This window comes from Pholis gunnellus (genome assembly GCF_910591455.1).
Source record: "Pholis gunnellus genome assembly, chromosome: 12".
Taxonomy (NCBI): Eukaryota; Metazoa; Chordata; class Actinopteri; order Perciformes; family Pholidae; genus Pholis; species Pholis gunnellus.
Genome location: NC_136539.1, coordinates 3,234,093 through 3,261,117, shown reverse-complemented (window position 1 = coordinate 3,261,117; position 27,025 = coordinate 3,234,093). Strand labels below are relative to the sequence as shown.

At 43.9% G+C, this 27,025-nt stretch overlaps 6 protein-coding genes across 8 annotated transcripts in view; all 6 read left to right on the top strand.

The window, feature by feature from the left end:
• LOC306704261 (collagen alpha-3(VI) chain-like) overlaps positions 1 to 27,025 on the top strand; it is a 146,869-nt gene that overhangs the window by 56,142 nt on the left and 63,702 nt on the right. The gene's annotated exons all lie outside the window — the stretch shown is intronic.
• LOC306703984 (collagen alpha-3(VI) chain-like) lies at positions 231 to 4,472 on the top strand (the record flags this gene model as incomplete). The annotated part of the gene is made up of 5 exons (XM_079170194.1): positions 231 to 261; positions 493 to 1,040; positions 2,205 to 2,723; positions 3,543 to 3,633; positions 3,865 to 4,472. 5 exons carry the CDS (start codon positions 231 to 233, stop codon positions 4,470 to 4,472), a joined length of 1,797 nt encoding a protein of 598 aa, XP_079026320.1.
• On the top strand, positions 10,347 to 14,586 carry LOC306703983 (collagen alpha-3(VI) chain-like; the record flags this gene model as incomplete). Its single annotated transcript, XM_079170193.1, has 5 exons — positions 10,347 to 10,377; positions 10,609 to 11,153; positions 11,973 to 12,063; positions 12,293 to 12,837; positions 14,005 to 14,586. 5 exons carry the CDS (start codon positions 10,347 to 10,349, stop codon positions 14,584 to 14,586), a joined length of 1,794 nt encoding a protein of 597 aa, XP_079026319.1.
• Positions 15,403 to 23,015, top strand: LOC306703982 (collagen alpha-3(VI) chain-like; the record flags this gene model as incomplete). Its single annotated transcript, XM_079170192.1, has 18 exons — positions 15,403 to 15,433; positions 15,665 to 16,098; positions 16,327 to 16,330; positions 16,526 to 16,886; positions 17,046 to 17,112; positions 17,377 to 17,895; positions 18,013 to 18,016; positions 18,212 to 18,572; positions 18,732 to 18,798; positions 19,063 to 19,581; positions 19,698 to 19,701; positions 19,897 to 20,257; positions 20,417 to 20,483; positions 20,748 to 21,269; positions 21,384 to 21,387; positions 21,583 to 21,943; positions 22,103 to 22,169; positions 22,434 to 23,015. 18 exons carry the CDS (start codon positions 15,403 to 15,405, stop codon positions 23,013 to 23,015), a joined length of 4,335 nt encoding a protein of 1,444 aa, XP_079026318.1.
• LOC306703980 (collagen alpha-3(VI) chain-like) lies at positions 23,832 to 24,701 on the top strand (the record flags this gene model as incomplete). Its single annotated transcript, XM_079170190.1, has 2 exons — positions 23,832 to 23,862; positions 24,094 to 24,701. The coding sequence occupies 2 exons, from the start codon at positions 23,832 to 23,834 to the stop codon at positions 24,699 to 24,701; spliced, it is 639 nt and encodes a 212-aa protein (XP_079026316.1).
• Positions 25,518 to 26,387, top strand: LOC306703979 (collagen alpha-3(VI) chain-like; the record flags this gene model as incomplete). Its single annotated transcript, XM_079170189.1, has 2 exons — positions 25,518 to 25,548; positions 25,780 to 26,387. 2 exons carry the CDS (start codon positions 25,518 to 25,520, stop codon positions 26,385 to 26,387), a joined length of 639 nt encoding a protein of 212 aa, XP_079026315.1.

Here is a 27,025-nt window from a genome sequence, read left to right as displayed (position 1 = left end):
AGATCATGATTCTACTAAATGGTGGAAGGTCTTTTGACAATATAGATATTCCAGCCTCTGTTCTCAAGCAGCAGGGCATCATTGTCATTAGCATTGGAACAAGGAGCTCCGACAGTGGAGAGCTGCGGAAAATATCATATGACCCTAATTACACTCTAACCGTGTCTGAGTTCACTGACCTCCCCAGTGTTCAAGAACAGCTCACCTCTCTAATGAGCACAGGGCTAGTGATGGCCACACCCATGATACCAACAGTAACTGGTAAGAACGTGACTGAATTTGCATTTCAAGATGATGGTAGTACGCAACTTGAACTGTATTAAAGTGTATTTCTTCAAGTTCAGGTCAGCCAGTGCAACTTTAACAAAACAGTTGAGCTTGGATTAATAGAGTACATTTGAAAACCTTGGGGTTGACTTTTATCATCTGACTTTTGTACGGTAAATATTTGAAACATGAACCTAAATACGTCTTAAATTCTATGTTTCCCAGTGGTGACAGAGCCAACAGGAAGAGATGTTGTATTCTTGTTGGATGGATCTGATGGCACTAGAACTGGATTCCCAGCTATGCAAGACTTTGTCCAAAGAGTAGTAGAGAGACTCAGTGTGGATGATAACAAAGACCGTGTCTCAGTGGTTCAGTACAGCAGAGATCCAGCTGTCCAGTTCTATTTGAACACATATGCGACAAAAGTCGAGATCCTTGACACTGTCAGAGGTTTGAGGCACAAAGGCGGAAGACCCCTCAACACTGGAGCAGCTCTCCAGTACTTGAGGAATAATGTCTTCACGGCCTCTGCCGGAAGCAGGCGCCTGGAAGGAGTTCCACAGGTCCTGATATTGCTAAGTGGTGGACGGTCTTCTGACAGTGTTGATGCACCAGCCTCTGCTCTCAAACAGCTGGGTGTCTTGACCTTTGCAATTGGAACTAAGGGGTCTGATAGCAGAGAACTGCAGAAGATATCCCACGATGACAATTCTGCTCTCTCTGTGTCTGATTTCACTGACCTTCAACGCATCCAACAGCAACTTCAGTCCTCCTTGGAGGCTTTGGTTATTGACGTCACCCCAGAATCAACAACTGTACTTGGTATGTAAACAGAAACAGCCTCTTACTGTCCTGAAAGGCAACTTGACTTGTTTCACCAACAGTGTGGTATATGAATCCAGTGAAATACCTTTTTAGCTCGCTGTTAATTTGTTAAAAGAGGTTATGGTTTGCTTCCTTACTATAAAAAATTAGAGAACGCAGGGCTTGTGCTTTTCAAAAAGTAGTTTCTAACCGTATGATTAGTACAAAAACTTACCTTTTGCAATAGTTTTAATTTTTTGTCTTCCTGTCTTCTCCCAGTTGACCCTACCCAAAGGGATATTGTTTTCCTTCTGGATGGTTCTGATGGCACAAGGAATGGCTTCCCTGCTATGCGTGATTTTGTTGAGAAAGTGGTAGAGAAACTCAATGTTGGAGAAAGCAAAGACCGTGTCTCTGTAGTCCAATACAGCAGAGATGCAGAGGTCCATTTCTATTTGAATACATACACCACAAAAGAAGATATTGTGGATTCAGTAAGAGGGCTGAGACACAGAGGAGGCAGACCCCTCAACACCGGGGCCGCCCTCCAATACGTCAGGGACAACGTCTTTACAAACATCGCCGGGAGTAGGAGCCTGCAAGGTGTTCCACAGATCATGATTCTACTAAATGGTGGAAGGTCTTTTGACAATATAGATATTCCAGCCTCTGTTCTCAAACAGCAGGGCATCATTGTCATTGGCATTGGAACAAGGAGCTCCGACAGTGGAGAGCTGCGGAAAATATCATATGACCCTAATTACACTCTAACCGTGTCTGAGTTCACTGACCTCCCCAGTGTTCAAGAACAGCTCACCTCTCTAATGAGCACAGGGCTAGTGATGGCCACACCCATGATACCAACAGTAACTGGTAAGAACGTGACTGAATTTGCATTTCAAGATGATGGTAGTACGCAACTTGAACTGTATTAAAGTGTATTTCTTCAAGTTCAGGTCAGCCAGTGCAACTTTAACAAAACAGTTGAGCTTGGATTAATAGAGTACATTTGAAAACCTTGGGGTTGACTTTTATCATCTGACTTTTGTACGGTAAATATTTGAAACATGAACCTAAATACGTCTTAAATTCTATGTTTCCCAGTGGTGACAGAGCCAACAGGAAGAGATGTTGTATTCTTGTTGGATGGATCTGATGGCACTAGAACTGGATTCCCAGCTATGCAAGACTTTGTCCAAAGAGTAGTAGAGAGACTCAGTGTGGATGATAACAAAGACCGTGTCTCAGTGGTTCAGTACAGCAGAGATCCAGCTGTCCAGTTCTATTTGAACACATATGCGACAAAAGTCGAGATCCTTGACACTGTCAGAGGTTTGAGGCACAAAGGCGGAAGACCCCTCAACACTGGAGCAGCTCTCCAGTACTTGAGGAATAATGTCTTCACGGCCTCTGCCGGAAGCAGGCGCCTGGAAGGAGTTCCACAGGTCCTGATATTGCTAAGTGGTGGACGGTCTTCTGACAGTGTTGATGCACCAGCCTCTGCTCTCAAACAGCTGGGTGTCTTGACCTTTGCAATTGGAACTAAGGGGTCTGATAGCAGAGAACTGCAGAAGATATCCCACGATGACAATTCTGCTCTCTCTGTGTCTGATTTCACTGACCTTCAACGCATCCAACAGCAACTTCAGTCCTCCTTGGAGGCTTTGGTTATTGACGTCACCCCAGAATCAACAACTGTACTTGGTATGTAAACAGAAACAGCCTCTTACTGTCCTGAAAGGCAACTTGACTTGTTTCACCAACAGTGTGGTATATGAGTCCAGTGAAATACCTTTTTAGCTCGCTGTTAATTTGTTAAAAGAGGTTATGGTTTGCTTCCTTACTATAAAAAATTAGAGAACGCAGGGCTTGTGCTTTTCAAAAAGTAGTTTCTAACCGTATGATTAGTACAAAAACTTACCTTTTGCAATAGTTTTAATTTTTTGTCTTCCTGTCTTCTCCCAGTTGACCCTACCCAAAGGGATATTGTTTTCCTTCTGGATGGTTCTGATGGCACAAGGAATGGCTTCCCTGCTATGCGTGATTTTGTTGAGAAAGTGGTAGAGAAACTCAATGTTGGAGAAAGCAAAGACCGTGTCTCTGTAGTCCAATACAGCAGAGATGCAGAGGTCCATTTCTATTTGAATACATACACCACAAAAGAAGATATTGTGGATTCAGTAAGAGGGCTGAGACACAGAGGAGGCAGACCCCTCAACACCGGGGCCGCCCTCCAATACGTCAGGGACAACGTCTTTACAAACATCGCCGGGAGTAGGAGCCTGCAAGGTGTTCCACAGATCATGATTCTACTAAATGGTGGAAGGTCTTTTGACAATATAGATATTCCAGCCTCTGTTCTCAAACAGCAGGGCATCATTGTCATTGGCATTGGAACAAGGAGCTCCGACAGTGGAGAGCTGCGGAAAATATCATATGACCCTAATTACACTCTAACCGTGTCTGAGTTCACTGACCTCCCCAGTGTTCAAGAACAGCTCACCTCTCTAATGAGCACAGGGCTAGTGATGGCCACACCCATGATACCAACAGTAACTGGTAAGAACGTGACTGAATTTGCATTTCAAGATGATGGTAGTACGCAACTTGAACTGTATTAAAGTGTATTTCTTCAAGTTCAGGTCAGCCAGTGCAACTTTAACAAAACAGTTGAGCTTGGATTAATAGAGTACATTTGAAAACCTTGGGGTTGACTTTTATCATCTGACTTTTGTACGGTAAATATTTGAAACATGAACCTAAATACGTCTTAAATTCTATGTTTCCCAGTGGTGACAGCGCCAACAGGAAGAGATGTTGTATTCTTGTTGGATGGATCTGATGGTACTAGAACTGGATTCCCAGCTATGCAAGACTTTGTCCAAAGAGTAGTAGAGAGACTCAGTGTGGATGATAACAAAGACCGTGTCTCAGTGGTTCAGTACAGCAGAGATCCAGCTGTCCAGTTCTATTTGAACACATATGCGACAAAAGTCGAGATCCTTGACACTGTCAGAGGTTTGAGGCACAAAGGCGGAAGACCCCTCAACACTGGAGCAGCTCTCCAGTACTTGAGGAATAATGTCTTCACGGCCTCTGCCGGAAGCAGGCGCCTGGAAGGAGTTCCACAGGTCCTGATATTGCTAAGTGGTGGACGGTCTTCTGACAGTGTTGATGCACCAGCCTCTGCTCTCAAACAGCTGGGTGTCTTGACCTTTGCAATTGGAACTAAGGGGTCTGATAGCAGAGAACTGCAGAAGATATCCCACGATGACAATTCTGCTCTCTCTGTGTCTGATTTCACTGACCTTCAACGCATCCAACAGCAACTTCAGTCCTCCTTGGAGGCTTTGGTTATTGACGTCACCCCAGAATCAACAACTGTACTTGGTATGTAAACAGAAACAGCCTCTTACTGTCCTGAAAGGCAACTTGACTTGTTTCACCAACAGTGTGGTATATGAATCCAGTGAAATACCTTTTTAGCTCGCTGTTAATTTGTTAAAAGAGGTTATGGTTTGCTTCCTTACTATAAAAAATTAGAGAACGCAGGGCTTGTGCTTTTCAAAAAGTAGTTTCTAACCGTATGATTAGTACAAAAACTTACCTTTTGCAATAGTTTTAATTTTTTGTCTTCCTGTCTTCTCCCAGTTGACCCTACCCAAAGGGATATTGTTTTCCTTCTGGATGGTTCTGATGGCACAAGGAATGGCTTCCCTGCTATGCGTGATTTTGTTGAGAAAGTGGTAGAGAAACTCAATGTTGGAGAAAGCAAAGACCGTGTCTCTGTAGTCCAATACAGCAGAGATGCAGAGGTCCATTTCTATTTGAATACATACACCACAAAAGAAGATATTGTGGATTCAGTAAGAGGGCTGAGACACAGAGGAGGCAGACCCCTCAACACCGGGGCCGCCCTCCAATACGTCAGGGACAACGTCTTTACAAACATCGCCGGGAGTAGGAGCCTGCAAGGTGTTCCACAGATCATGATTCTACTAAATGGTGGAAGGTCTTTTGACAATATAGATATTCCAGCCTCTGTTCTCAAACAGCAGGGCATCATTGTCATTGGCATTGGAACAAGGAGCTCCGACAGTGGAGAGCTGCGGAAAATATCATATGACCCTAATTACACTCTAACCGTGTCTGAGTTCACTGACCTCCCCAGTGTTCAAGAACAGCTCACCTCTCTAATGAGCACAGGGCTAGTGATGGCCACACCCATGATACCAACAGTAACTGGTAAGAACGTGACTGAATTTGCATTTCAAGATGATGGTAGTACGCAACTTGAACTGTATTAAAGTGTATTTCTTCAAGTTCAGGTCAGCCAGTGCAACTTTAACAAAACAGTTGAGCTTGGATTAATAGAGTACATTTGAAAACCTTGGGGTTGACTTTTATCATCTGACTTTTGTACGGTAAATATTTGAAACATGAACCTAAATACGTCTTAAATTCTATGTTTCCCAGTGGTGACAGAGCCAACAGGAAGAGATGTTGTATTCTTGTTGGATGGATCTGATGGCACTAGAACTGGATTCCCAGCTATGCAAGACTTTGTCCAAAGAGTAGTAGAGAGACTCAGTGTGGATGATAACAAAGACCGTGTCTCAGTGGTTCAGTACAGCAGAGATCCAGCTGTCCAGTTCTATTTGAACACATATGCGACAAAAGTCGAGATCCTTGACACTGTCAGAGGTTTGAGGCACAAAGGCGGAAGACCCCTCAACACTGGAGCAGCTCTCCAGTACTTGAGGAATAATGTCTTCACGGCCTCTGCCGGAAGCAGGCGCCTGGAAGGAGTTCCACAGGTCCTGATATTGCTAAGTGGTGGACGGTCTTCTGACAGTGTTGATGCACCAGCCTCTGCTCTCAAACAGCTGGGTGTCTTGACCTTTGCAATTGGAACTAAGGGGTCTGATAGCAGAGAACTGCAGAAGATATCCCACGATGACAATTCTGCTCTCTCTGTGTCTGATTTCACTGACCTTCAACGCATCCAACAGCAACTTCAGTCCTCCTTGGAGGCTTTGGTTATTGACGTCACCCCAGAATCAACAACTGTACTTGGTATGTAAACAGAAACAGCCTCTTACTGTCCTGAAAGGCAACTTGACTTGTTTCACCAACAGTGTGGTATATGAGTCCAGTGAAATACCTTTTTAGCTCGCTGTTAATTTGTTAAAAGAGGTTATGGTTTGCTTCCTTACTATAAAAAATTAGAGAACGCAGGGCTTGTGCTTTTCAAAAAGTAGTTTCTAACCGTATGATTAGTACAAAAACTTACCTTTTGCAATAGTTTTAATTTTTTGTCTTCCTGTCTTCTCCCAGTTGACCCTACCCAAAGGGATATTGTTTTCCTTCTGGATGGTTCTGATGGCACAAGGAATGGCTTCCCTGCTATGCGTGATTTTGTTGAGAAAGTGGTAGAGAAACTCAATGTTGGAGAAAGCAAAGACCGTGTCTCTGTAGTCCAATACAGCAGAGATGCAGAGGTCCATTTCTATTTGAATACATACACCACAAAAGAAGATATTGTGGATTCAGTAAGAGGGCTGAGACACAGAGGAGGCAGACCCCTCAACACCGGGGCCGCCCTCCAATACGTCAGGGACAACGTCTTTACAAACATCGCCGGGAGTAGGAGCCTGCAAGGTGTTCCACAGATCATGATTCTACTAAATGGTGGAAGGTCTTTTGACAATATAGATATTCCAGCCTCTGTTCTCAAGCAGCAGGGCATCATTGTCATTAGCATTGGAACAAGGAGCTCCGACAGTGGAGAGCTGCGGAAAATATCATATGACCCTAATTACACTCTAACCGTGTCTGAGTTCACTGACCTCCCCAGTGTTCAAGAACAGCTCACCTCTCTAATGAGCACAAGGATAGTGATGGCCACACCCATGATACCAACAGTAACTGGTAAGAACGTGACTGAATTTGCATTTCAAGATGATGGTAGTACGCAACTTGAACTGTATTAAAGTGTATTTCTTCAAGTTCAGGTCAGCCAGTGCAACTTTAACAAAACAGTTGAGCTTGGATTAATAGAGTACATTTGAAAACCTTGGGGTTGACTTTTATCATCTGACTTTTGTACGGTAAATATTTGAAACATGAACCTAAATACGTCTTAAATTCTATGTTTCCCAGTGGTGACAGAGCCAACAGGAAGAGATGTTGTATTCTTGTTGGATGGATCTGATGGCACTAGAACTGGATTCCCAGCTATGCAAGACTTTGTCCAAAGAGTAGTAGAGAGACTCAGTGTGGATGATAACAAAGACCGTGTCTCAGTGGTTCAGTACAGCAGAGATCCAGCTGTCCAGTTCTATTTGAACACATATGCGACAAAAGTCGAGATCCTTGACACTGTCAGAGGTTTGAGGCACAAAGGCGGAAGACCCCTCAACACTGGAGCAGCTCTCCAGTACTTGAGGAATAATGTCTTCACGGCCTCTGCCGGAAGCAGGCGCCTGGAAGGAGTTCCACAGGTCCTGATATTGCTAAGTGGTGGACGGTCTTCTGACAGTGTTGATGCACCAGCCTCTGCTCTCAAACAGCTGGGTGTCTTGACCTTTGCAATTGGAACTAAGGGGTCTGATAGCAGAGAACTGCAGAAGATATCCCACGATGACAATTCTGCTCTCTCTGTGTCTGATTTCACTGACCTTCAACGCATCCAACAGCAACTTCAGTCCTCCTTGGAGGCTTTGGTTATTGACGTCACCCCAGAATCAACAACTGTACTTGGTATGTAAACAGAAACAGCCTCTTACTGTCCTGAAAGGCAACTTGACTTGTTTCACCAACAGTGTGGTATATGAGTCCAGTGAAATACCTTTTTAGCTCGCTGTTAATTTGTTAAAAGAGGTTATGGTTTGCTTCCTTACTATAAAAAATTAGAGAACGCAGGGCTTGTGCTTTTCAAAAAGTAGTTTCTAACCGTATGATTAGTACAAAAACTTACCTTTTGCAATAGTTTTAATTTTTTGTCTTCCTGTCTTCTCCCAGTTGACCCTACCCAAAGGGATATTGTTTTCCTTCTGGATGGTTCTGATGGCACAAGGAATGGCTTCCCTGCTATGCGTGATTTTGTTGAGAAAGTGGTAGAGAAACTCAATGTTGGAGAAAGCAAAGACCGTGTCTCTGTAGTCCAATACAGCAGAGATGCAGAGGTCCATTTCTATTTGAATACATACACCACAAAAGAAGATATTGTGGATTCAGTAAGAGGGCTGAGACACAGAGGAGGCAGACCCCTCAACACCGGGGCCGCCCTCCAATACGTCAGGGACAACGTCTTTACAAACATCGCCGGGAGTAGGAGCCTGCAAGGTGTTCCACAGATCATGATTCTACTAAATGGTGGAAGGTCTTTTGACAATATAGATATTCCAGCCTCTGTTCTCAAACAGCAGGGCATCATTGTCATTGGCATTGGAACAAGGAGCTCCGACAGTGGAGAGCTGCGGAAAATATCATATGACCCTAATTACACTCTAACCGTGTCTGAGTTCACTGACCTCCCCAGTGTTCAAGAACAGCTCACCTCTCTAATGAGCACAGGGCTAGTGATGGCCACACCCATGATACCAACAGTAACTGGTAAGAACGTGACTGAATTTGCATTTCAAGATGATGGTAGTACGCAACTTGAACTGTATTAAAGTGTATTTCTTCAAGTTCAGGTCAGCCAGTGCAACTTTAACAAAACAGTTGAGCTTGGATTAATAGAGTACATTTGAAAACCTTGGGGTTGACTTTTATCATCTGACTTTTGTACGGTAAATATTTGAAACATGAACCTAAATACGTCTTAAATTCTATGTTTCCCAGTGGTGACAGCGCCAACAGGAAGAGATGTTGTATTCTTGTTGGATGGATCTGATGGTACTAGAACTGGATTCCCAGCTATGCAAGACTTTGTCCAAAGAGTAGTAGAGAGACTCAGTGTGGATGATAACAAAGACCGTGTCTCAGTGGTTCAGTACAGCAGAGATCCAGCTGTCCAGTTCTATTTGAACACATATGCGACAAAAGTCGAGATCCTTGACACTGTCAGAGGTTTGAGGCACAAAGGCGGAAGACCCCTCAACACTGGAGCAGCTCTCCAGTACTTGAGGAATAATGTCTTCACGGCCTCTGCCGGAAGCAGGCGCCTGGAAGGAGTTCCACAGGTCCTGATATTGCTAAGTGGTGGACGGTCTTCTGACAGTGTTGATGCACCAGCCTCTGCTCTCAAACAGCTGGGTGTCTTGACCTTTGCAATTGGAACTAAGGGGTCTGATAGCAGAGAACTGCAGAAGATATCCCACGATGACAATTCTGCTCTCTCTGTGTCTGATTTCACTGACCTTCAACGCATCCAACAGCAACTTCAGTCCTCCTTGGAGGCTTTGGTTATTGACGTCACCCCAGAATCAACAACTGTACTTGGTATGTAAACAGAAACAGCCTCTTACTGTCCTGAAAGGCAACTTGACTTGTTTCACCAACAGTGTGGTATATGAATCCAGTGAAATACCTTTTTAGCTCGCTGTTAATTTGTTAAAAGAGGTTATGGTTTGCTTCCTTACTATAAAAAATTAGAGAACGCAGGGCTTGTGCTTTTCAAAAAGTAGTTTCTAACCGTATGATTAGTACAAAAACTTACCTTTTGCAATAGTTTTAATTTTTTGTCTTCCTGTCTTCTCCCAGTTGACCCTACCCAAAGGGATATTGTTTTCCTTCTGGATGGTTCTGATGGCACAAGGAATGGCTTCCCTGCTATGCGTGATTTTGTTGAGAAAGTGGTAGAGAAACTCAATGTTGGAGAAAGCAAAGACCGTGTCTCTGTAGTCCAATACAGCAGAGATGCAGAGGTCCATTTCTATTTGAATACATACACCACAAAAGAAGATATTGTGGATTCAGTAAGAGGGCTGAGACACAGAGGAGGCAGACCCCTCAACACCGGGGCCGCCCTCCAATACGTCAGGGACAACGTCTTTACAAACATCGCCGGGAGTAGGAGCCTGCAAGGTGTTCCACAGATCATGATTCTACTAAATGGTGGAAGGTCTTTTGACAATATAGATATTCCAGCCTCTGTTCTCAAACAGCAGGGCATCATTGTCATTGGCATTGGAACAAGGAGCTCCGACAGTGGAGAGCTGCGGAAAATATCATATGACCCTAATTACACTCTAACCGTGTCTGAGTTCACTGACCTCCCCAGTGTTCAAGAACAGCTCACCTCTCTAATGAGCACAGGGCTAGTGATGGCCACACCCATGATACCAACAGTAACTGGTAAGAACGTGACTGAATTTGCATTTCAAGATGATGGTAGTACGCAACTTGAACTGTATTAAAGTGTATTTCTTCAAGTTCAGGTCAGCCAGTGCAACTTTAACAAAACAGTTGAGCTTGGATTAATAGAGTACATTTGAAAACCTTGGGGTTGACTTTTATCATCTGACTTTTGTACGGTAAATATTTGAAACATGAACCTAAATACGTCTTAAATTCTATGTTTCCCAGTGGTGACAGAGCCAACAGGAAGAGATGTTGTATTCTTGTTGGATGGATCTGATGGCACTAGAACTGGATTCCCAGCTATGCAAGACTTTGTCCAAAGAGTAGTAGAGAGACTCAGTGTGGATGATAACAAAGACCGTGTCTCAGTGGTTCAGTACAGCAGAGATCCAGCTGTCCAGTTCTATTTGAACACATATGCGACAAAAGTCGAGATCCTTGACACTGTCAGAGGTTTGAGGCACAAAGGCGGAAGACCCCTCAACACTGGAGCAGCTCTCCAGTACTTGAGGAATAATGTCTTCACGGCCTCTGCCGGAAGCAGGCGCCTGGAAGGAGTTCCACAGGTCCTGATATTGCTAAGTGGTGGACGGTCTTCTGACAGTGTTGATGCACCAGCCTCTGCTCTCAAACAGCTGGGTGTCTTGACCTTTGCAATTGGAACTAAGGGGTCTGATAGCAGAGAACTGCAGAAGATATCCCACGATGACAATTCTGCTCTCTCTGTGTCTGATTTCACTGACCTTCAACGCATCCAACAGCAACTTCAGTCCTCCTTGGAGGCTTTGGTTATTGACATCACCCCAGAATCAACAACTGTACTTGGTATGTAAACAGAAACAGCCTCTTACTGTCCTGAAAGGCAACTTGACTTGTTTCACCAACAGTGTGGTATATGAGTCCAGTGAAATACCTTTTTAGCTCGCTGTTAATTTGTTAAAAGAGGTTATGGTTTGCTTCCTTACTATAAAAAATTAGAGAACGCAGGGCTTGTGCTTTTCAAAAAGTAGTTTCTAACCGTATGATTAGTACAAAAACTTACCTTTTGCAATAGTTTTAATTTTTTGTCTTCCTGTCTTCTCCCAGTTGACCCTACCCAAAGGGATATTGTTTTCCTTCTGGATGGTTCTGATGGCACAAGGAATGGCTTCCCTGCTATGCGTGATTTTGTTGAGAAAGTGGTAGAGAAACTCAATGTTGGAGAAAGCAAAGACCGTGTCTCTGTAGTCCAATACAGCAGAGATGCAGAGGTCCATTTCTATTTGAATACATACACCACAAAAGAAGATATTGTGGATTCAGTAAGAGGGCTGAGACACAGAGGAGGCAGACCCCTCAACACCGGGGCCGCCCTCCAATACGTCAGGGACAACGTCTTTACAAACATCGCCGGGAGTAGGAGCCTGCAAGGTGTTCCACAGATCATGATTCTACTAAATGGTGGAAGGTCTTTTGACAATATAGATATTCCAGCCTCTGTTCTCAAGCAGCAGGGCATCATTGTCATTAGCATTGGAACAAGGAGCTCCGACAGTGGAGAGCTGCGGAAAATATCATATGACCCTAATTACACTCTAACCGTGTCTGAGTTCACTGACCTCCCCAGTGTTCAAGAACAGCTCACCTCTCTAATGAGCACAAGGATAGTGATGGCCACACCCATGATACCAACAGTAACTGGTAAGAACGTGACTGAATTTGCATTTCAAGATGATGGTAGTACGCAACTTGAGCTGTATTAAAGTGTATTTCTTCAAGTTCAGGTCAGCCAGTGCAACTTTAACAAAACAGTTGAGCTTGGATTAATAGAGTACATTTGAAAACCTTGGGTTTGACTTTTATCATCTGACTTTTGTACGGTAAATATTTGAAACATGAACCTAAATACGTCTTAAATTCTGTTTCCCAGTGGTGACAGAGCCAACAGGAAGAGATGTTGTATTCTTGTTGGATGGATCTGATGGTACTAGAACTGGATTCCCAGCTATGCAAGACTTTGTCCAAAGAGTAGTAGAGAGACTCAGTGTGGATGATAACAAAGACCGTGTCTCAGTGGTTCAGTACAGCAGAGATCCAGCTGTCCAGTTCTATTTGAACACATATGCGACAAAAGTCGAGATCCTTGACACTGTCAGAGGTTTGAGGCACAAAGGCGGAAGACCCCTCAACACTGGAGCAGCTCTCCAGTACTTGAGGAATAATGTCTTCACGGCCTCTGCCGGAAGCAGGCGCCTGGAAGGAGTTCCTCAGGTCCTGATATTGCTAAGTGGTGGACGGTCTTCTGACAGTGTTGATGCACCAGCCTCTGCTCTCAAACAGCTGGGTGTCTTGACCTTTGCAATTGGAACTAAGGGGTCTGATAGCAGAGAACTGCAGAAGATATCCCACGATGACAATTCTGCTCTCTCTGTGTCTGATTTCACTGACCTTCAACGCATCCAACAGCAACTTCAGTCCTCCTTGGAGGCTTTGGTTATTGACGTCACCCCAGAATCAACAACTGTACTTGGTATGTAAACAGAAACAGCCTCTTACTGTCCTGAAAGGCAACTTGACTTGTTTCACCAACAGTGTGGTATATGAATCCAGTGAAATACCTTTTTAGCTCGCTGTTAATTTGTTAAAAGAGGTTATGGTTTGCTTCCTTACTATAAAAAATTAGAGAACGCAGGGCTTGTGCTTTTCAAAAAGTAGTTTCTAACCGTATGATTAGTATAAAAACTTACCTTTTGCAATAGTTTTAAGTTTTTGTCTTCCTGTCTTCTCCCAGTTGACCCTACCCAAAGGGATATTGTTTTCCTTCTGGATGGTTCTGATGGCACAAGGAATGGCTTCCCTGCTATGCGTGATTTTGTTGAGAAAGTGGTAGAGAAACTCAATGTTGGAGAAAGCAAAGACCGTGTCTCTGTAGTCCAATACAGCAGAGATGCAGAGGTCCATTTCTATTTGAATACATACACCACAAAAGAAGATATTGTGGATTCAGTAAGAGGGCTGAGACACAGAGGAGGCAGACCCCTCAACACCGGGGCCGCCCTCCAATACGTCAGGGACAACGTCTTTACAAACATCGCCGGGAGTAGGAGCCTGCAAGGTGTTCCACAGATCATGATTCTACTAAATGGTGGAAGGTCTTTTGACAATATAGATATTCCAGCCTCTGTTCTCAAACAGCAGGGCATCATTGTCATTAGCATTGGAACAAGGAGCTCCGACAGTGGAGAGCTGCGGAAAATATCATATGACCCTAATTACACTCTAACCGTGTCTGAGTTCACTGACCTCCCCAGTGTTCAAGAACAGCTCACCTCTCTAATGAGCACAAGGATAGTGATGGCCACACCCATGATACCAACAGTAACTGGTAAGAACGTGACTGAATTTGCATTTCAAGATGATGGTAGTACGCAACTTGAGCTGTATTAAAGTGTATTTCTTCAAGTTCAGGTCAGCCAGTGCAACTTTAACAAAACAGTTGAGCTTGGATTAATAGAGTACATTTGAAAACCTTGGGGTTGACTTTTATCATCTGACTTTTGTACGGTAAATATTTGAAACATGAACCTAAATACGTCTTAAATTCTATGTTTCCCAGTGGTGACAGAGCCAACAGGAAGAGATGTTGTATTCTTGTTGGATGGATCTGATGGCACTAGAACTGGATTCCCAGCTATGCAAGACTTTGTCCAAAGAGTAGTAGAGAGACTCAGTGTGGATGATAACAAAGACCGTGTCTCAGTGGTTCAGTACAGCAGAGATCCAGCTGTCCAGTTCTATTTGAACACATATGCGACAAAAGTCGAGATCCTTGACACTGTCAGAGGTTTGAGGCACAAAGGCGGAAGACCCCTCAACACTGGAGCAGCTCTCCAGTACTTGAGGAATAATGTCTTCACGGCCTCTGCCGGAAGCAGGCGCCTGGAAGGAGTTCCACAGGTCCTGATATTGCTAAGTGGTGGACGGTCTTCTGACAGTGTTGATGCACCAGCCTCTGCTCTCAAACAGCTGGGTGTCTTGACCTTTGCAATTGGAACTAAGGGGTCTGATAGCAGAGAACTGCAGAAGATATCCCACGATGACAATTCTGCTCTCTCTGTGTCTGATTTCACTGACCTTCAACGCATCCAACAGCAACTTCAGTCCTCCTTGGAGGCTTTGGTTATTGACGTCACCCCAGAATCAACAACTGTACTTGGTATGTAAACAGAAACAGCCTCTTACTGTCCTGAAAGGCAACTTGACTTGTTTCACCAACAGTGTGGTATATGAATCCAGTGAAATACCTTTTTAGCTCGCTGTTAATTTGTTAAAAGAGGTTATGGTTTGCTTCCTTACTATAAAAAATTAGAGAACGCAGGGCTTGTGCTTTTCAAAAAGTAGTTTCTAACCGTATGATTAGTACAAAAACTTACCTTTTGCAATAGTTTTAATTTTTTGTCTTCCTGTCTTCTCCCAGTTGACCCTACCCAAAGGGATATTGTTTTCCTTCTGGATGGTTCTGATGGCACAAGGAATGGCTTCCCTGCTATGCGTGATTTTGTTGAGAAAGTGGTAGAGAAACTCAATGTTGGAGAAAGCAAAGACCGTGTCTCTGTAGTCCAATACAGCAGAGATGCAGAGGTCCATTTCTATTTGAATACATACACCACAAAAGAAGATATTGTGGATTCAGTAAGAGGGCTGAGACACAGAGGAGGCAGACCCCTCAACACCGGGGCCGCCCTCCAATACGTCAGGGACAACGTCTTTACAAACATCGCCGGGAGTAGGAGCCTGCAAGGTGTTCCACAGATCATGATTCTACTAAATGGTGGAAGGTCTTTTGACAATATAGATATTCCAGCCTCTGTTCTCAAACAGCAGGGCATCATTGTCATTGGCATTGGAACAAGGAGCTCCGACAGTGGAGAGCTGCGGAAAATATCATATGACCCTAATTACACTCTAACCGTGTCTGAGTTCACTGACCTCCCCAGTGTTCAAGAACAGCTCACCTCTCTAATGAGCACAGGGCTAGTGATGGCCACACCCATGATACCAACAGTAACTGGTAAGAACGTGACTGAATTTGCATTTCAAGATGATGGTAGTACGCAACTTGAACTGTATTAAAGTGTATTTCTTCAAGTTCAGGTCAGCCAGTGCAACTTTAACAAAACAGTTGAGCTTGGATTAATAGAGTACATTTGAAAACCTTGGGGTTGACTTTTATCATCTGACTTTTGTACGGTAAATATTTGAAACATGAACCTAAATACGTCTTAAATTCTATGTTTCCCAGTGGTGACAGAGCCAACAGGAAGAGATGTTGTATTCTTGTTGGATGGATCTGATGGCACTAGAACTGGATTCCCAGCTATGCAAGACTTTGTCCAAAGAGTAGTAGAGAGACTCAGTGTGGATGATAACAAAGACCGTGTCTCAGTGGTTCAGTACAGCAGAGATCCAGCTGTCCAGTTCTATTTGAACACATATGCGACAAAAGTCGAGATCCTTGACACTGTCAGAGGTTTGAGGCACAAAGGCGGAAGACCCCTCAACACTGGAGCAGCTCTCCAGTACTTGAGGAATAATGTCTTCACGGCCTCTGCCGGAAGCAGGCGCCTGGAAGGAGTTCCACAGGTCCTGATATTGCTAAGTGGTGGACGGTCTTCTGACAGTGTTGATGCACCAGCCTCTGCTCTCAAACAGCTGGGTGTCTTGACCTTTGCAATTGGAACTAAGGGGTCTGATAGCAGAGAACTGCAGAAGATATCCCACGATGACAATTCTGCTCTCTCTGTGTCTGATTTCACTGACCTTCAACGCATCCAACAGCAACTTCAGTCCTCCTTGGAGGCTTTGGTTATTGACGTCACCCCAGAATCAACAACTGTACTTGGTATGTAAACAGAAACAGCCTCTTACTGTCCTGAAAGGCAACTTGACTTGTTTCACCAACAGTGTGGTATATGAGTCCAGTGAAATACCTTTTTAGCTCGCTGTTAATTTGTTAAAAGAGGTTATGGTTTGCTTCCTTACTATAAAAAATTAGAGAACGCAGGGCTTGTGCTTTTCAAAAAGTAGTTTCTAACCGTATGATTAGTACAAAAACTTACCTTTTGCAATAGTTTTAATTTTTTGTCTTCCTGTCTTCTCCCAGTTGACCCTACCCAAAGGGATATTGTTTTCCTTCTGGATGGTTCTGATGGCACAAGGAATGGCTTCCCTGCTATGCGTGATTTTGTTGAGAAAGTGGTAGAGAAACTCAATGTTGGAGAAAGCAAAGACCGTGTCTCTGTAGTCCAATACAGCAGAGATGCAGAGGTCCATTTCTATTTGAATACATACACCACAAAAGAAGATATTGTGGATTCAGTAAGAGGGCTGAGACACAGAGGAGGCAGACCCCTCAACACCGGGGCCGCCCTCCAATACGTCAGGGACAACGTCTTTACAAACATCGCCGGGAGTAGGAGCCTGCAAGGTGTTCCACAGATCATGATTCTACTAAATGGTGGAAGGTCTTTTGACAATATAGATATTCCAGCCTCTGTTCTCAAGCAGCAGGGCATCATTGTCATTAGCATTGGAACAAGGAGCTCCGACAGTGGAGAGCTGCGGAAAATATCATATGACCCTAATTACACTCTAACCGTGTCTGAGTTCACTGACCTCCCCAGTGTTCAAGAACAGCTCACCTCTCTAATGAGCACAAGGATAGTGATGGCCACACCCATGATACCAACAGTAACTGGTAAGAACGTGACTGAATTTGCATTTCAAGATGATGGTAGTACGCAACTTGAGCTGTATTAAAGTGTATTTCTTCAAGTTCAGGTCAGCCAGTGCAACTTTAACAAAACAGTTGAGCTTGGATTAATAGAGTACATTTGAAAACCTTGGGGTTGACTTTTATTATCTGACTTTTGTACGGTAAATATTTGAAACATGAACCTAAATACGTCTTAAATTCTATGTTTCCCAGTGGTGACAGAGCCAACAGGAAGAGATGTTGTATTCTTGTTGGATGGATCTGATGGTACTAGAACTGGATTCCCAGCTATGCAAGACTTTGTCCAAAGAGTAGTAGAGAGACTCAGTGTGGATGATAACAAAGACCGTGTCTCAGTGGTTCAGTACAGCAGAGATCCAGCTGTCCAGTTCTATTTGAACACATATGCGACAAAAGTCGAGATCCTTGACACTGTCAGAGGTTTGAGGCACAAAGGCGGAAGACCCCTCAACACTGGAGCAGCTCTCCAGTACTTGAGGAATAATGTCTTCACGGCCTCTGCCGGAAGCAGGCGCCTGGAAGGAGTTCCACAGGTCCTGATATTGCTAAGTGGTGGACGGTCTTCTGACAGTGTTGATGCACCAGCCTCTGCTCTCAAACAGCTGGGTGTCTTGACCTTTGCAATTGGAACTAAGGGGTCTGATAGCAGAGAACTGCAGAAGATATCCCACGATGACAATTCTGCTCTCTCTGTGTCTGATTTCACTGACCTTCAACGCATCCAACAGCAACTTCAGTCCTCCTTGGAGGCTTTGGTTATTGACGTCACCCCAGAATCAACAACTGTACTTGGTATGTAAACAGAAACAGCCTCTTACTGTCCTGAAAGGCAACTTGACTTGTTTCACCAACAGTGTGGTATATGAGTCCAGTGAAATACCTTTTTAGCTCGCTGTTAATTTGTTGAAAGAGGTTATGGTTTGCTTCCTTACTATAAAAAATTAGAGAACGCAGGGCTTGTGCTTTTCAAAAAGTAGTTTCTAACCGTATGATTAGTACAAAAACTTACCTTTTGCAATAGTTTTAATTTTTTGTCTTCCTGTCTTCTCCCAGTTGACCCTACCCAAAGGGATATTGTTTTCCTTCTGGATGGTTCTGATGGCACAAGGAATGGCTTCCCTGCTATGCGTGATTTTGTTGAGAAAGTGGTAGAGAAACTCAATGTTGGAGAAAGCAAAGACCGTGTCTCTGTAGTCCAATACAGCAGAGATGCAGAGGTCCATTTCTATTTGAATACATACACCACAAAAGAAGATATTGTGGATTCAGTAAGAGGGCTGAGACACAGAGGAGGCAGACCCCTCAACACCGGGGCCGCCCTCCAATACGTCAGGGACAACGTCTTTACAAACATCGCCGGGAGTAGGAGCCTGCAAGGTGTTCCACAGATCATGATTCTACTAAATGGTGGAAGGTCTTTTGACAATATAGATATTCCAGCCTCTGTTCTCAAGCAGCAGGGCATCATTGTCATTAGCATTGGAACAAGGAGCTCCGACAGTGGAGAGCTGCGGAAAATATCATATGACCCTAATTACACTCTAACCGTGTCTGAGTTCACTGACCTCCCCAGTGTTCAAGAACAGCTCACCTCTCTAATGAGCACAAGGATAGTGATGGCCACACCCATGATACCAACAGTAACTGGTAAGAACGTGACTGAATTTGCATTTCAAGATGATGGTAGTACGCAACTTGAACTGTATTAAAGTGTATTTCTTCAAGTTCAGGTCAGCCAGTGCAACTTTAACAAAACAGTTGAGCTTGGATTAATAGAGTACATTTGAAAACCTTGGGGTTGACTTTTATCATCTGACTTTTGTACGGTAAATATTTGAAACATGAACCTAAATACGTCTTAAATTCTATGTTTCCCAGTGGTGACAGAGCCAACAGGAAGAGATGTTGTATTCTTGTTGGATGGATCTGATGGCACTAGAACTGGATTCCCAGCTATGCAAGACTTTGTCCAAAGAGTAGTAGAGAGACTCAGTGTGGATGATAACAAAGACCGTGTCTCAGTGGTTCAGTACAGCAGAGATCCAGCTGTCCAGTTCTATTTGAACACATATGCGACAAAAGTCGAGATCCTTGACACTGTCAGAGGTTTGAGGCACAAAGGCGGAAGACCCCTCAACACTGGAGCAGCTCTCCAGTACTTGAGGAATAATGTCTTCACGGCCCCTGCCGGAAGCAGGCGCCTGGAAGGAGTTCCTCAGGTCCTGATATTGCTAAGTGGTGGACGGTCTTCTGACAGTGTTGATGCACCAGCCTCTGCTCTCAAACAGCTGGGTGTCTTGACCTTTGCAATTGGAACTAAGGGGTCTGATAGCAGAGAACTGCAGAAGATATCCCACGATGACAATTCTGCTCTCTCTGTGTCTGATTTCACTGACCTTCAACGCATCCAACAGCAACTTCAGTCCTCCTTGGAGGCTTTGGTTATTGACGTCACCCCAGAATCAACAACTGTACTTGGTATGTAAACAGAAACAGCCTCTTACTGTCCTGAAAGGCAACTTCACTTGTTTACCAACAGTGTGGTATATGAATCCAGTGAAATACCTTTTTAGCTCGCTGTTAATTTGTTAAAAGAGGTTATGGTTTGCTTCCTTACTATAAAAAATTAGAGAACGCAGGGCTTGTGCTTTTCAAAAAGTAGTTTCTAACCGTATGATTAGTATAAAAACTTACCTTTTGCAATAGTTTTAATTTTTTGTCTTCCTGTCTTCTCCCAGTTGACCCTACCCAAAGGGATATTGTTTTCCTTCTGGATGGTTCTGATGGCACAAGGAATGGCTTCCCTGCTATGCGTGATTTTGTTGAGAAAGTGGTAGAGAAACTCAATGTTGGAGAAAGCAAAGACCGTGTCTCTGTAGTCCAATACAGCAGAGATGCAGAGGTCCATTTCTATTTGAATACATACACCACAAAAGAAGATATTGTGGATTCAGTAAGAGGGCTGAGACACAGAGGAGGCAGACCCCTCAACACCGGGGCCGCCCTCCAATACGTCAGGGACAACGTCTTTACAAACATCGCCGGGAGTAGGAGCCTGCAAGGTGTTCCACAGATCATGATTCTACTAAATGGTGGAAGGTCTTTTGACAATATAGATATTCCAGCCTCTGTTCTCAAACAGCAGGGCATCATTGTCATTAGCATTGGAACAAGGAGCTCCGACAGTGGAGAGCTGCGGAAAATATCATATGACCCTAATTACACTCTAACCGTGTCTGAGTTCACTGACCTCCCCAGTGTTCAAGAACAGCTCACCTCTCTAATGAGCACAAGGATAGTGATGGCCACACCCATGATACCAACAGTAACTGGTAAGAACGTGACTGAATTTGCATTTCAAGATGATGGTAGTACGCAACTTGAGCTGTATTAAAGTGTATTTCTTCAAGTTCAGGTCAGCCAGTGCAACTTTAACAAAACAGTTGAGCTTGGATTAATAGAGTACATTTGAAAACCTTGGGGTTGACTTTTATCATCTGACTTTTGTACGGTAAATATTTGAAACATGAACCTAAATACGTCTTAAATTCTATGTTTCCCAGTGGTGACAGAGCCAACAGGAAGAGATGTTGTATTCTTGTTGGATGGATCTGATGGCACTAGAACTGGATTCCCAGCTATGCAAGACTTTGTCCAAAGAGTAGTAGAGAGACTCAGTGTGGATGATAACAAAGACCGTGTCTCAGTGGTTCAGTACAGCAGAGATCCAGCTGTCCAGTTCTATTTGAACACATATGCGACAAAAGTCGAGATCCTTGACACTGTCAGAGGTTTGAGGCACAAAGGCGGAAGACCCCTCAACACTGGAGCAGCTCTCCAGTACTTGAGGAATAATGTCTTCACGGCCTCTGCCGGAAGCAGGCGCCTGGAAGGAGTTCCACAGGTCCTGATATTGCTAAGTGGTGGACGGTCTTCTGACAGTGTTGATGCACCAGCCTCTGCTCTCAAACAGCTGGGTGTCTTGACCTTTGCAATTGGAACTAAGGGGTCTGATAGCAGAGAACTGCAGAAGATATCCCACGATGACAATTCTGCTCTCTCTGTGTCTGATTTCACTGACCTTCAACGTATCCAACAGCAACTTCAGTCCTCCTTGGAGGCTTTGGTTATTGACGTCACCCCAGAATCAACAACTGTACTTGGTATGTAAACAGAAACAGCCTCTTACTGTCCTGAAAGGCAACTTCACTTGTTTCACCAACAGTGTGGTATATGAATCCAGTGAAATACCTTTTTAGCTCGCTGTTAATTTGTTAAAAGAGGTTATGGTTTGCTTCCTTACTATAAAAAATTAGAGAACGCAGGGCTTGTGCTTTTCAAAAAGTAGTTTCTAACCGTATGATTAGTATAAAAACTTACCTTTTGCAATAGTTTTAATTTTTTGTCTTCCTGTCTTCTCCCAGTTGACCCTACCCAAAGGGATATTGTTTTCCTTCTGGATGGTTCTGATGGCACAAGGAATGGCTTCCCTGCTATGCGTGATTTTGTTGAGAAAGTGGTAGAGAAACTCAATGTTGGAGAAAGCAAAGACCGTGTCTCTGTAGTCCAATACAGCAGAGATGCAGAGGTCCATTTCTATTTGAATACATACACCACAAAAGAAGATATTGTGGATTCAGTAAGAGGGCTGAGACACAGAGGAGGCAGACCCCTCAACACCGGGGCCGCCCTCCAATACGTCAGGGACAACGTCTTTACAAACATCGCCGGGAGTAGGAGCCTGCAAGGTGTTCCACAGATCATGATTCTACTAAATGGTGGAAGGTCTTTTGACAATATAGATATTCCAGCCTCTGTTCTCAAGCAGCAGGGCATCATTGTCATTAGCATTGGAACAAGGAGCTCCGACAGTGGAGAGCTGCGGAAAATATCATATGACCCTAATTACACTCTAACCGTGTCTGAGTTCACTGACCTCCCCAGTGTTCAAGAACAGCTCACCTCTCTAATGAGCACAAGGATAGTGATGGCCACACCCATGATACCAACAGTAACTGGTAAGAACGTGACTGAATTTGCATTTCAAGATGATGGTAGTACGCAACTTGAACTGTATTAAAGTGTATTTCTTCAAGTTCAGGTCAGCCAGTGCAACTTTAACAAAACAGTTGAGCTTGGATTAATAGAGTACATTTGAAAACCTTGGGGTTGACTTTTATCATCTGACTTTTGTACGGTAAATATTTGAAACATGAACCTAAATACGTCTTAAATTCTATGTTTCCCAGTGGTGACAGAGCCAACAGGAAGAGATGTTGTATTCTTGTTGGATGGATCTGATGGCACTAGAACTGGATTCCCAGCTATGCAAGACTTTGTCCAAAGAGTAGTAGAGAGACTCAGTGTGGATGATAACAAAGACCGTGTCTCAGTGGTTCAGTACAGCAGAGATCCAGCTGTCCAGTTCTATTTGAACACATATGCGACAAAAGTCGAGATCCTTGACACTGTCAGAGGTTTGAGGCACAAAGGCGGAAGACCCCTCAACACTGGAGCAGCTCTCCAGTACTTGAGGAATAATGTCTTCACGGCCTCTGCCGGAAGCAGGCGCCTGGAAGGAGTTCCTCAGGTCCTGATATTGCTAAGTGGTGGACGGTCTTCTGATAGTGTTGATGCACCAGCCTCTGCTCTCAAACAGCTGGGTGTCTTGACCTTTGCAATTGGAACTAAGGGGTCTGATAGCAGAGAACTGCAGAAGATATCCCACGATGACAATTCTGCTCTCTCTGTGTCTGATTTCACTGACCTTCAACGCATCCAACAGCAACTTCAGTCCTCCTTGGAGGCTTTGGTTATTGACGTCACCCCAGAATCAACAACTGTACTTGGTATGTAAACAGAAACAGCCTCTTACTGTCCTGAAAGGCAACTTGACTTGTTTCACCAACAGTGTGGTATATGAATCCAGTGAAATACCTTTTTAGCTCGCTGTTAATTTGTTAAAAGAGGTTATGGTTTGCTTCCTTACTATAAAAAATTAGAGAACGCAGGGCTTGTGCTTTTCAAAAAGTAGTTTCTAACCGTAAGATTTTTATAAAAACTTACCTTTTGCAATAGTTTTAATTTTTTGTCTTCCTGTCTTCTCCCAGTTGACCCTACCCAAAGGGATATTGTTTTCCTTCTGGATGGTTCTGATGGCACAAGGAATGGCTTCCCTGCTATGCGTGATTTTGTTGAGAAAGTGGTAGAGAAACTCAATGTTGGAGAAAGCAAAGACCGTGTCTCTGTAGTCCAATACAGCAGAGATGCAGAGGTCCATTTCTATTTGAATACATACACCACAAAAGAAGATATTGTGGATTCAGTAAGAGGGCTGAGACACAGAGGAGGCAGACCCCTCAACACCGGGGCCGCCCTCCAATACGTCAGGGACAACGTCTTTACAAACATCGCCGGGAGTAGGAGCCTGCAAGGTGTTCCACAGATCATGATTCTACTAAATGGTGGAAGGTCTTTTGACAATATAGATATTCCAGCCTCTGTTCTCAAACAGCAGGGCATCATTGTCATTGGCATTGGAACAAGGAGCTCCGACAGTGGAGAGCTGCGGAAAATATCATATGACCCTAATTACACTCTAACCGTGTCTGAGTTCACTGACCTCCCCAGTGTTCAAGAACAGCTCACCTCTCTAATGAGCACAGGGCTAGTGATGGCCACACCCATGATACCAACAGTAACTGGTAAGAACGTGACTGAATTTGCATTTCAAGATGATGGTAGTACGCAACTTGAACTGTATTAAAGTGTATTTCTTCAAGTTCAGGTCAGCCAGTGCAACTTTAACAAAACAGTTGAGCTTGGATTAATAGAGTACATTTGAAAACCTTGGGGTTGACTTTTATCATCTGACTTTTGTACGGTAAATATTTGAAACATGAACCTAAATACGTCTTAAATTCTATGTTTCCCAGTGGTGACAGCGCCAACAGGAAGAGATGTTGTATTCTTGTTGGATGGATCTGATGGTACTAGAACTGGATTCCCAGCTATGCAAGACTTTGTCCAAAGAGTAGTAGAGAGACTCAGTGTGGATGATAACAAAGACCGTGTCTCAGTGGTTCAGTACAGCAGAGATCCAGCTGTCCAGTTCTATTTGAACACATATGCGACAAAAGTCGAGATCCTTGACACTGTCAGAGGTTTGAGGCACAAAGGCGGAAGACCCCTCAACACTGGAGCAGCTCTCCAGTACTTGAGGAATAATGTCTTCACGGCCTCTGCCGGAAGCAGGCGCCTGGAAGGAGTTCCACAGGTCCTGATATTGCTAAGTGGTGGACGGTCTTCTGACAGTGTTGATGCACCAGCCTCTGCTCTCAAACAGCTGGGTGTCTTGACCTTTGCAATTGGAACTAAGGGGTCTGATAGCAGAGAACTGCAGAAGATATCCCACGATGACAATTCTGCTCTCTCTGTGTCTGATTTCACTGACCTTCAACGCATCCAACAGCAACTTCAGTCCTCCTTGGAGGCTTTGGTTATTGACGTCACCCCAGAATCAACAACTGTACTTGGTATGTAAACAGAAACAGCCTCTTACTGTCCTGAAAGGCAACTTGACTTGTTTCACCAACAGTGTGGTATATGAATCCAGTGAAATACCTTTTTAGCTCGCTGTTAATTTGTTAAAAGAGGTTATGGTTTGCTTCCTTACTATAAAAAATTAGAGAACGCAGGGCTTGTGCTTTTCAAAAAGTAGTTTCTAACCGTATGATTAGTACAAAAACTTACCTTTTGCAATAGTTTTAATTTTTTGTCTTCCTGTCTTCTCCCAGTTGACCCTACCCAAAGGGATATTGTTTTCCTTCTGGATGGTTCTGATGGCACAAGGAATGGCTTCCCTGCTATGCGTGATTTTGTTGAGAAAGTGGTAGAGAAACTCAATGTTGGAGAAAGCAAAGACCGTGTCTCTGTAGTCCAATACAGCAGAGATGCAGAGGTCCATTTCTATTTGAATACATACACCACAAAAGAAGATATTGTGGATTCAGTAAGAGGGCTGAGACACAGAGGAGGCAGACCCCTCAACACCGGGGCCGCCCTCCAATACGTCAGGGACAACGTCTTTACAAACATCGCCGGGAGTAGGAGCCTGCAAGGTGTTCCACAGATCATGATTCTACTAAATGGTGGAAGGTCTTTTGACAATATAGATATTCCAGCCTCTGTTCTCAAACAGCAGGGCATCATTGTCATTGGCATTGGAACAAGGAGCTCCGACAGTGGAGAGCTGCGGAAAATATCATATGACCCTAATTACACTCTAACCGTGTCTGAGTTCACTGACCTCCCCAGTGTTCAAGAACAGCTCACCTCTCTAATGAGCACAGGGCTAGTGATGGCCACACCCATGATACCAACAGTAACTGGTAAGAACGTGACTGAATTTGCATTTCAAGATGATGGTAGTACGCAACTTGAACTGTATTAAAGTGTATTTCTTCAAGTTCAGGTCAGCCAGTGCAACTTTAACAAAACAGTTGAGCTTGGATTAATAGAGTACATTTGAAAACCTTGGGGTTGACTTTTATCATCTGACTTTTGTACGGTAAATATTTGAAACATGAACCTAAATACGTCTTAAATTCTATGTTTCCCAGTGGTGACAGAGCCAACAGGAAGAGATGTTGTATTCTTGTTGGATGGATCTGATGGTACTAGAACTGGATTCCCAGCTATGCAAGACTTTGTCCAAAGAGTAGTAGAGAGACTCAGTGTGGATGATAACAAAGACCGTGTCTCAGTGGTTCAGTACAGCAGAGATCCAGCTGTCCAGTTCTATTTGAACACATATGCGACAAAAGTCGAGATCCTTGACACTGTCAGAGGTTTGAGGCACAAAGGCGGAAGACCCCTCAACACTGGAGCAGCTCTCCAGTACTTGAGGAATAATGTCTTCACGGCCTCTGCCGGAAGCAGGCGCCTGGAAGGAGTTCCACAGGTCCTGATATTGCTAAGTGGTGGACGGTCTTCTGACAGTGTTGATGCACCAGCCTCTGCTCTCAAACAGCTGGGTGTCTTGACCTTTGCAATTGGAACTAAGGGGTCTGATAGCAGAGAACTGCAGAAGATATCCCACGATGACAATTCTGCTCTCTCTGTGTCTGATTTCACTGACCTTCAACGCATCCAACAGCAACTTCAGTCCTCCTTGGAGGCTTTGGTTATTGACGTCACCCCAGAATCAACAACTGTACTTGGTATGTAAACAGGCACAGCCTCTTACTGTCCTGAAAGGCAACTTGACTTGTTTCACCAACAGTGTGGTATATGAATCCAGTGAAATACCTTTTTAGCTCGCTGTTAATTTGTTAAAAGAGGTTATGGTTTGCTTCCTTACTATAAAAAATTAGAGAACGCAGGGCTTGTGCTTTTCAAAAAGTAGTTTCTAACCGTATGATTAGTACAAAAACTTACCTTTTGCAATAGTTTTAATTTTTTGTCTTCCTGTCTTCTCCCAGTTGACCCTACCCAAAGGGATATTGTTTTCCTTCTGGATGGTTCTGATGGCACAAGGAATGGCTTCCCTGCTATGCGTGATTTTGTTGAGAAAGTGGTAGAGAAACTCAATGTTGGAGAAAGCAAAGACCGTGTCTCTGTAGTCCAATACAGCAGAGATGCAGAGGTCCATTTCTATTTGAATACATACACCACAAAAGAAGATATTGTGGATTCAGTAAGAGGGCTGAGACACAGAGGAGGCAGACCCCTCAACACCGGGGCCGCCCTCCAATACGTCAGGGACAACGTCTTTACAAACATCGCCGGGAGTAGGAGCCTGCAAGGTGTTCCACAGATCATGATTCTACTAAATGGTGGAAGGTCTTTTGACAATATAGATATTCC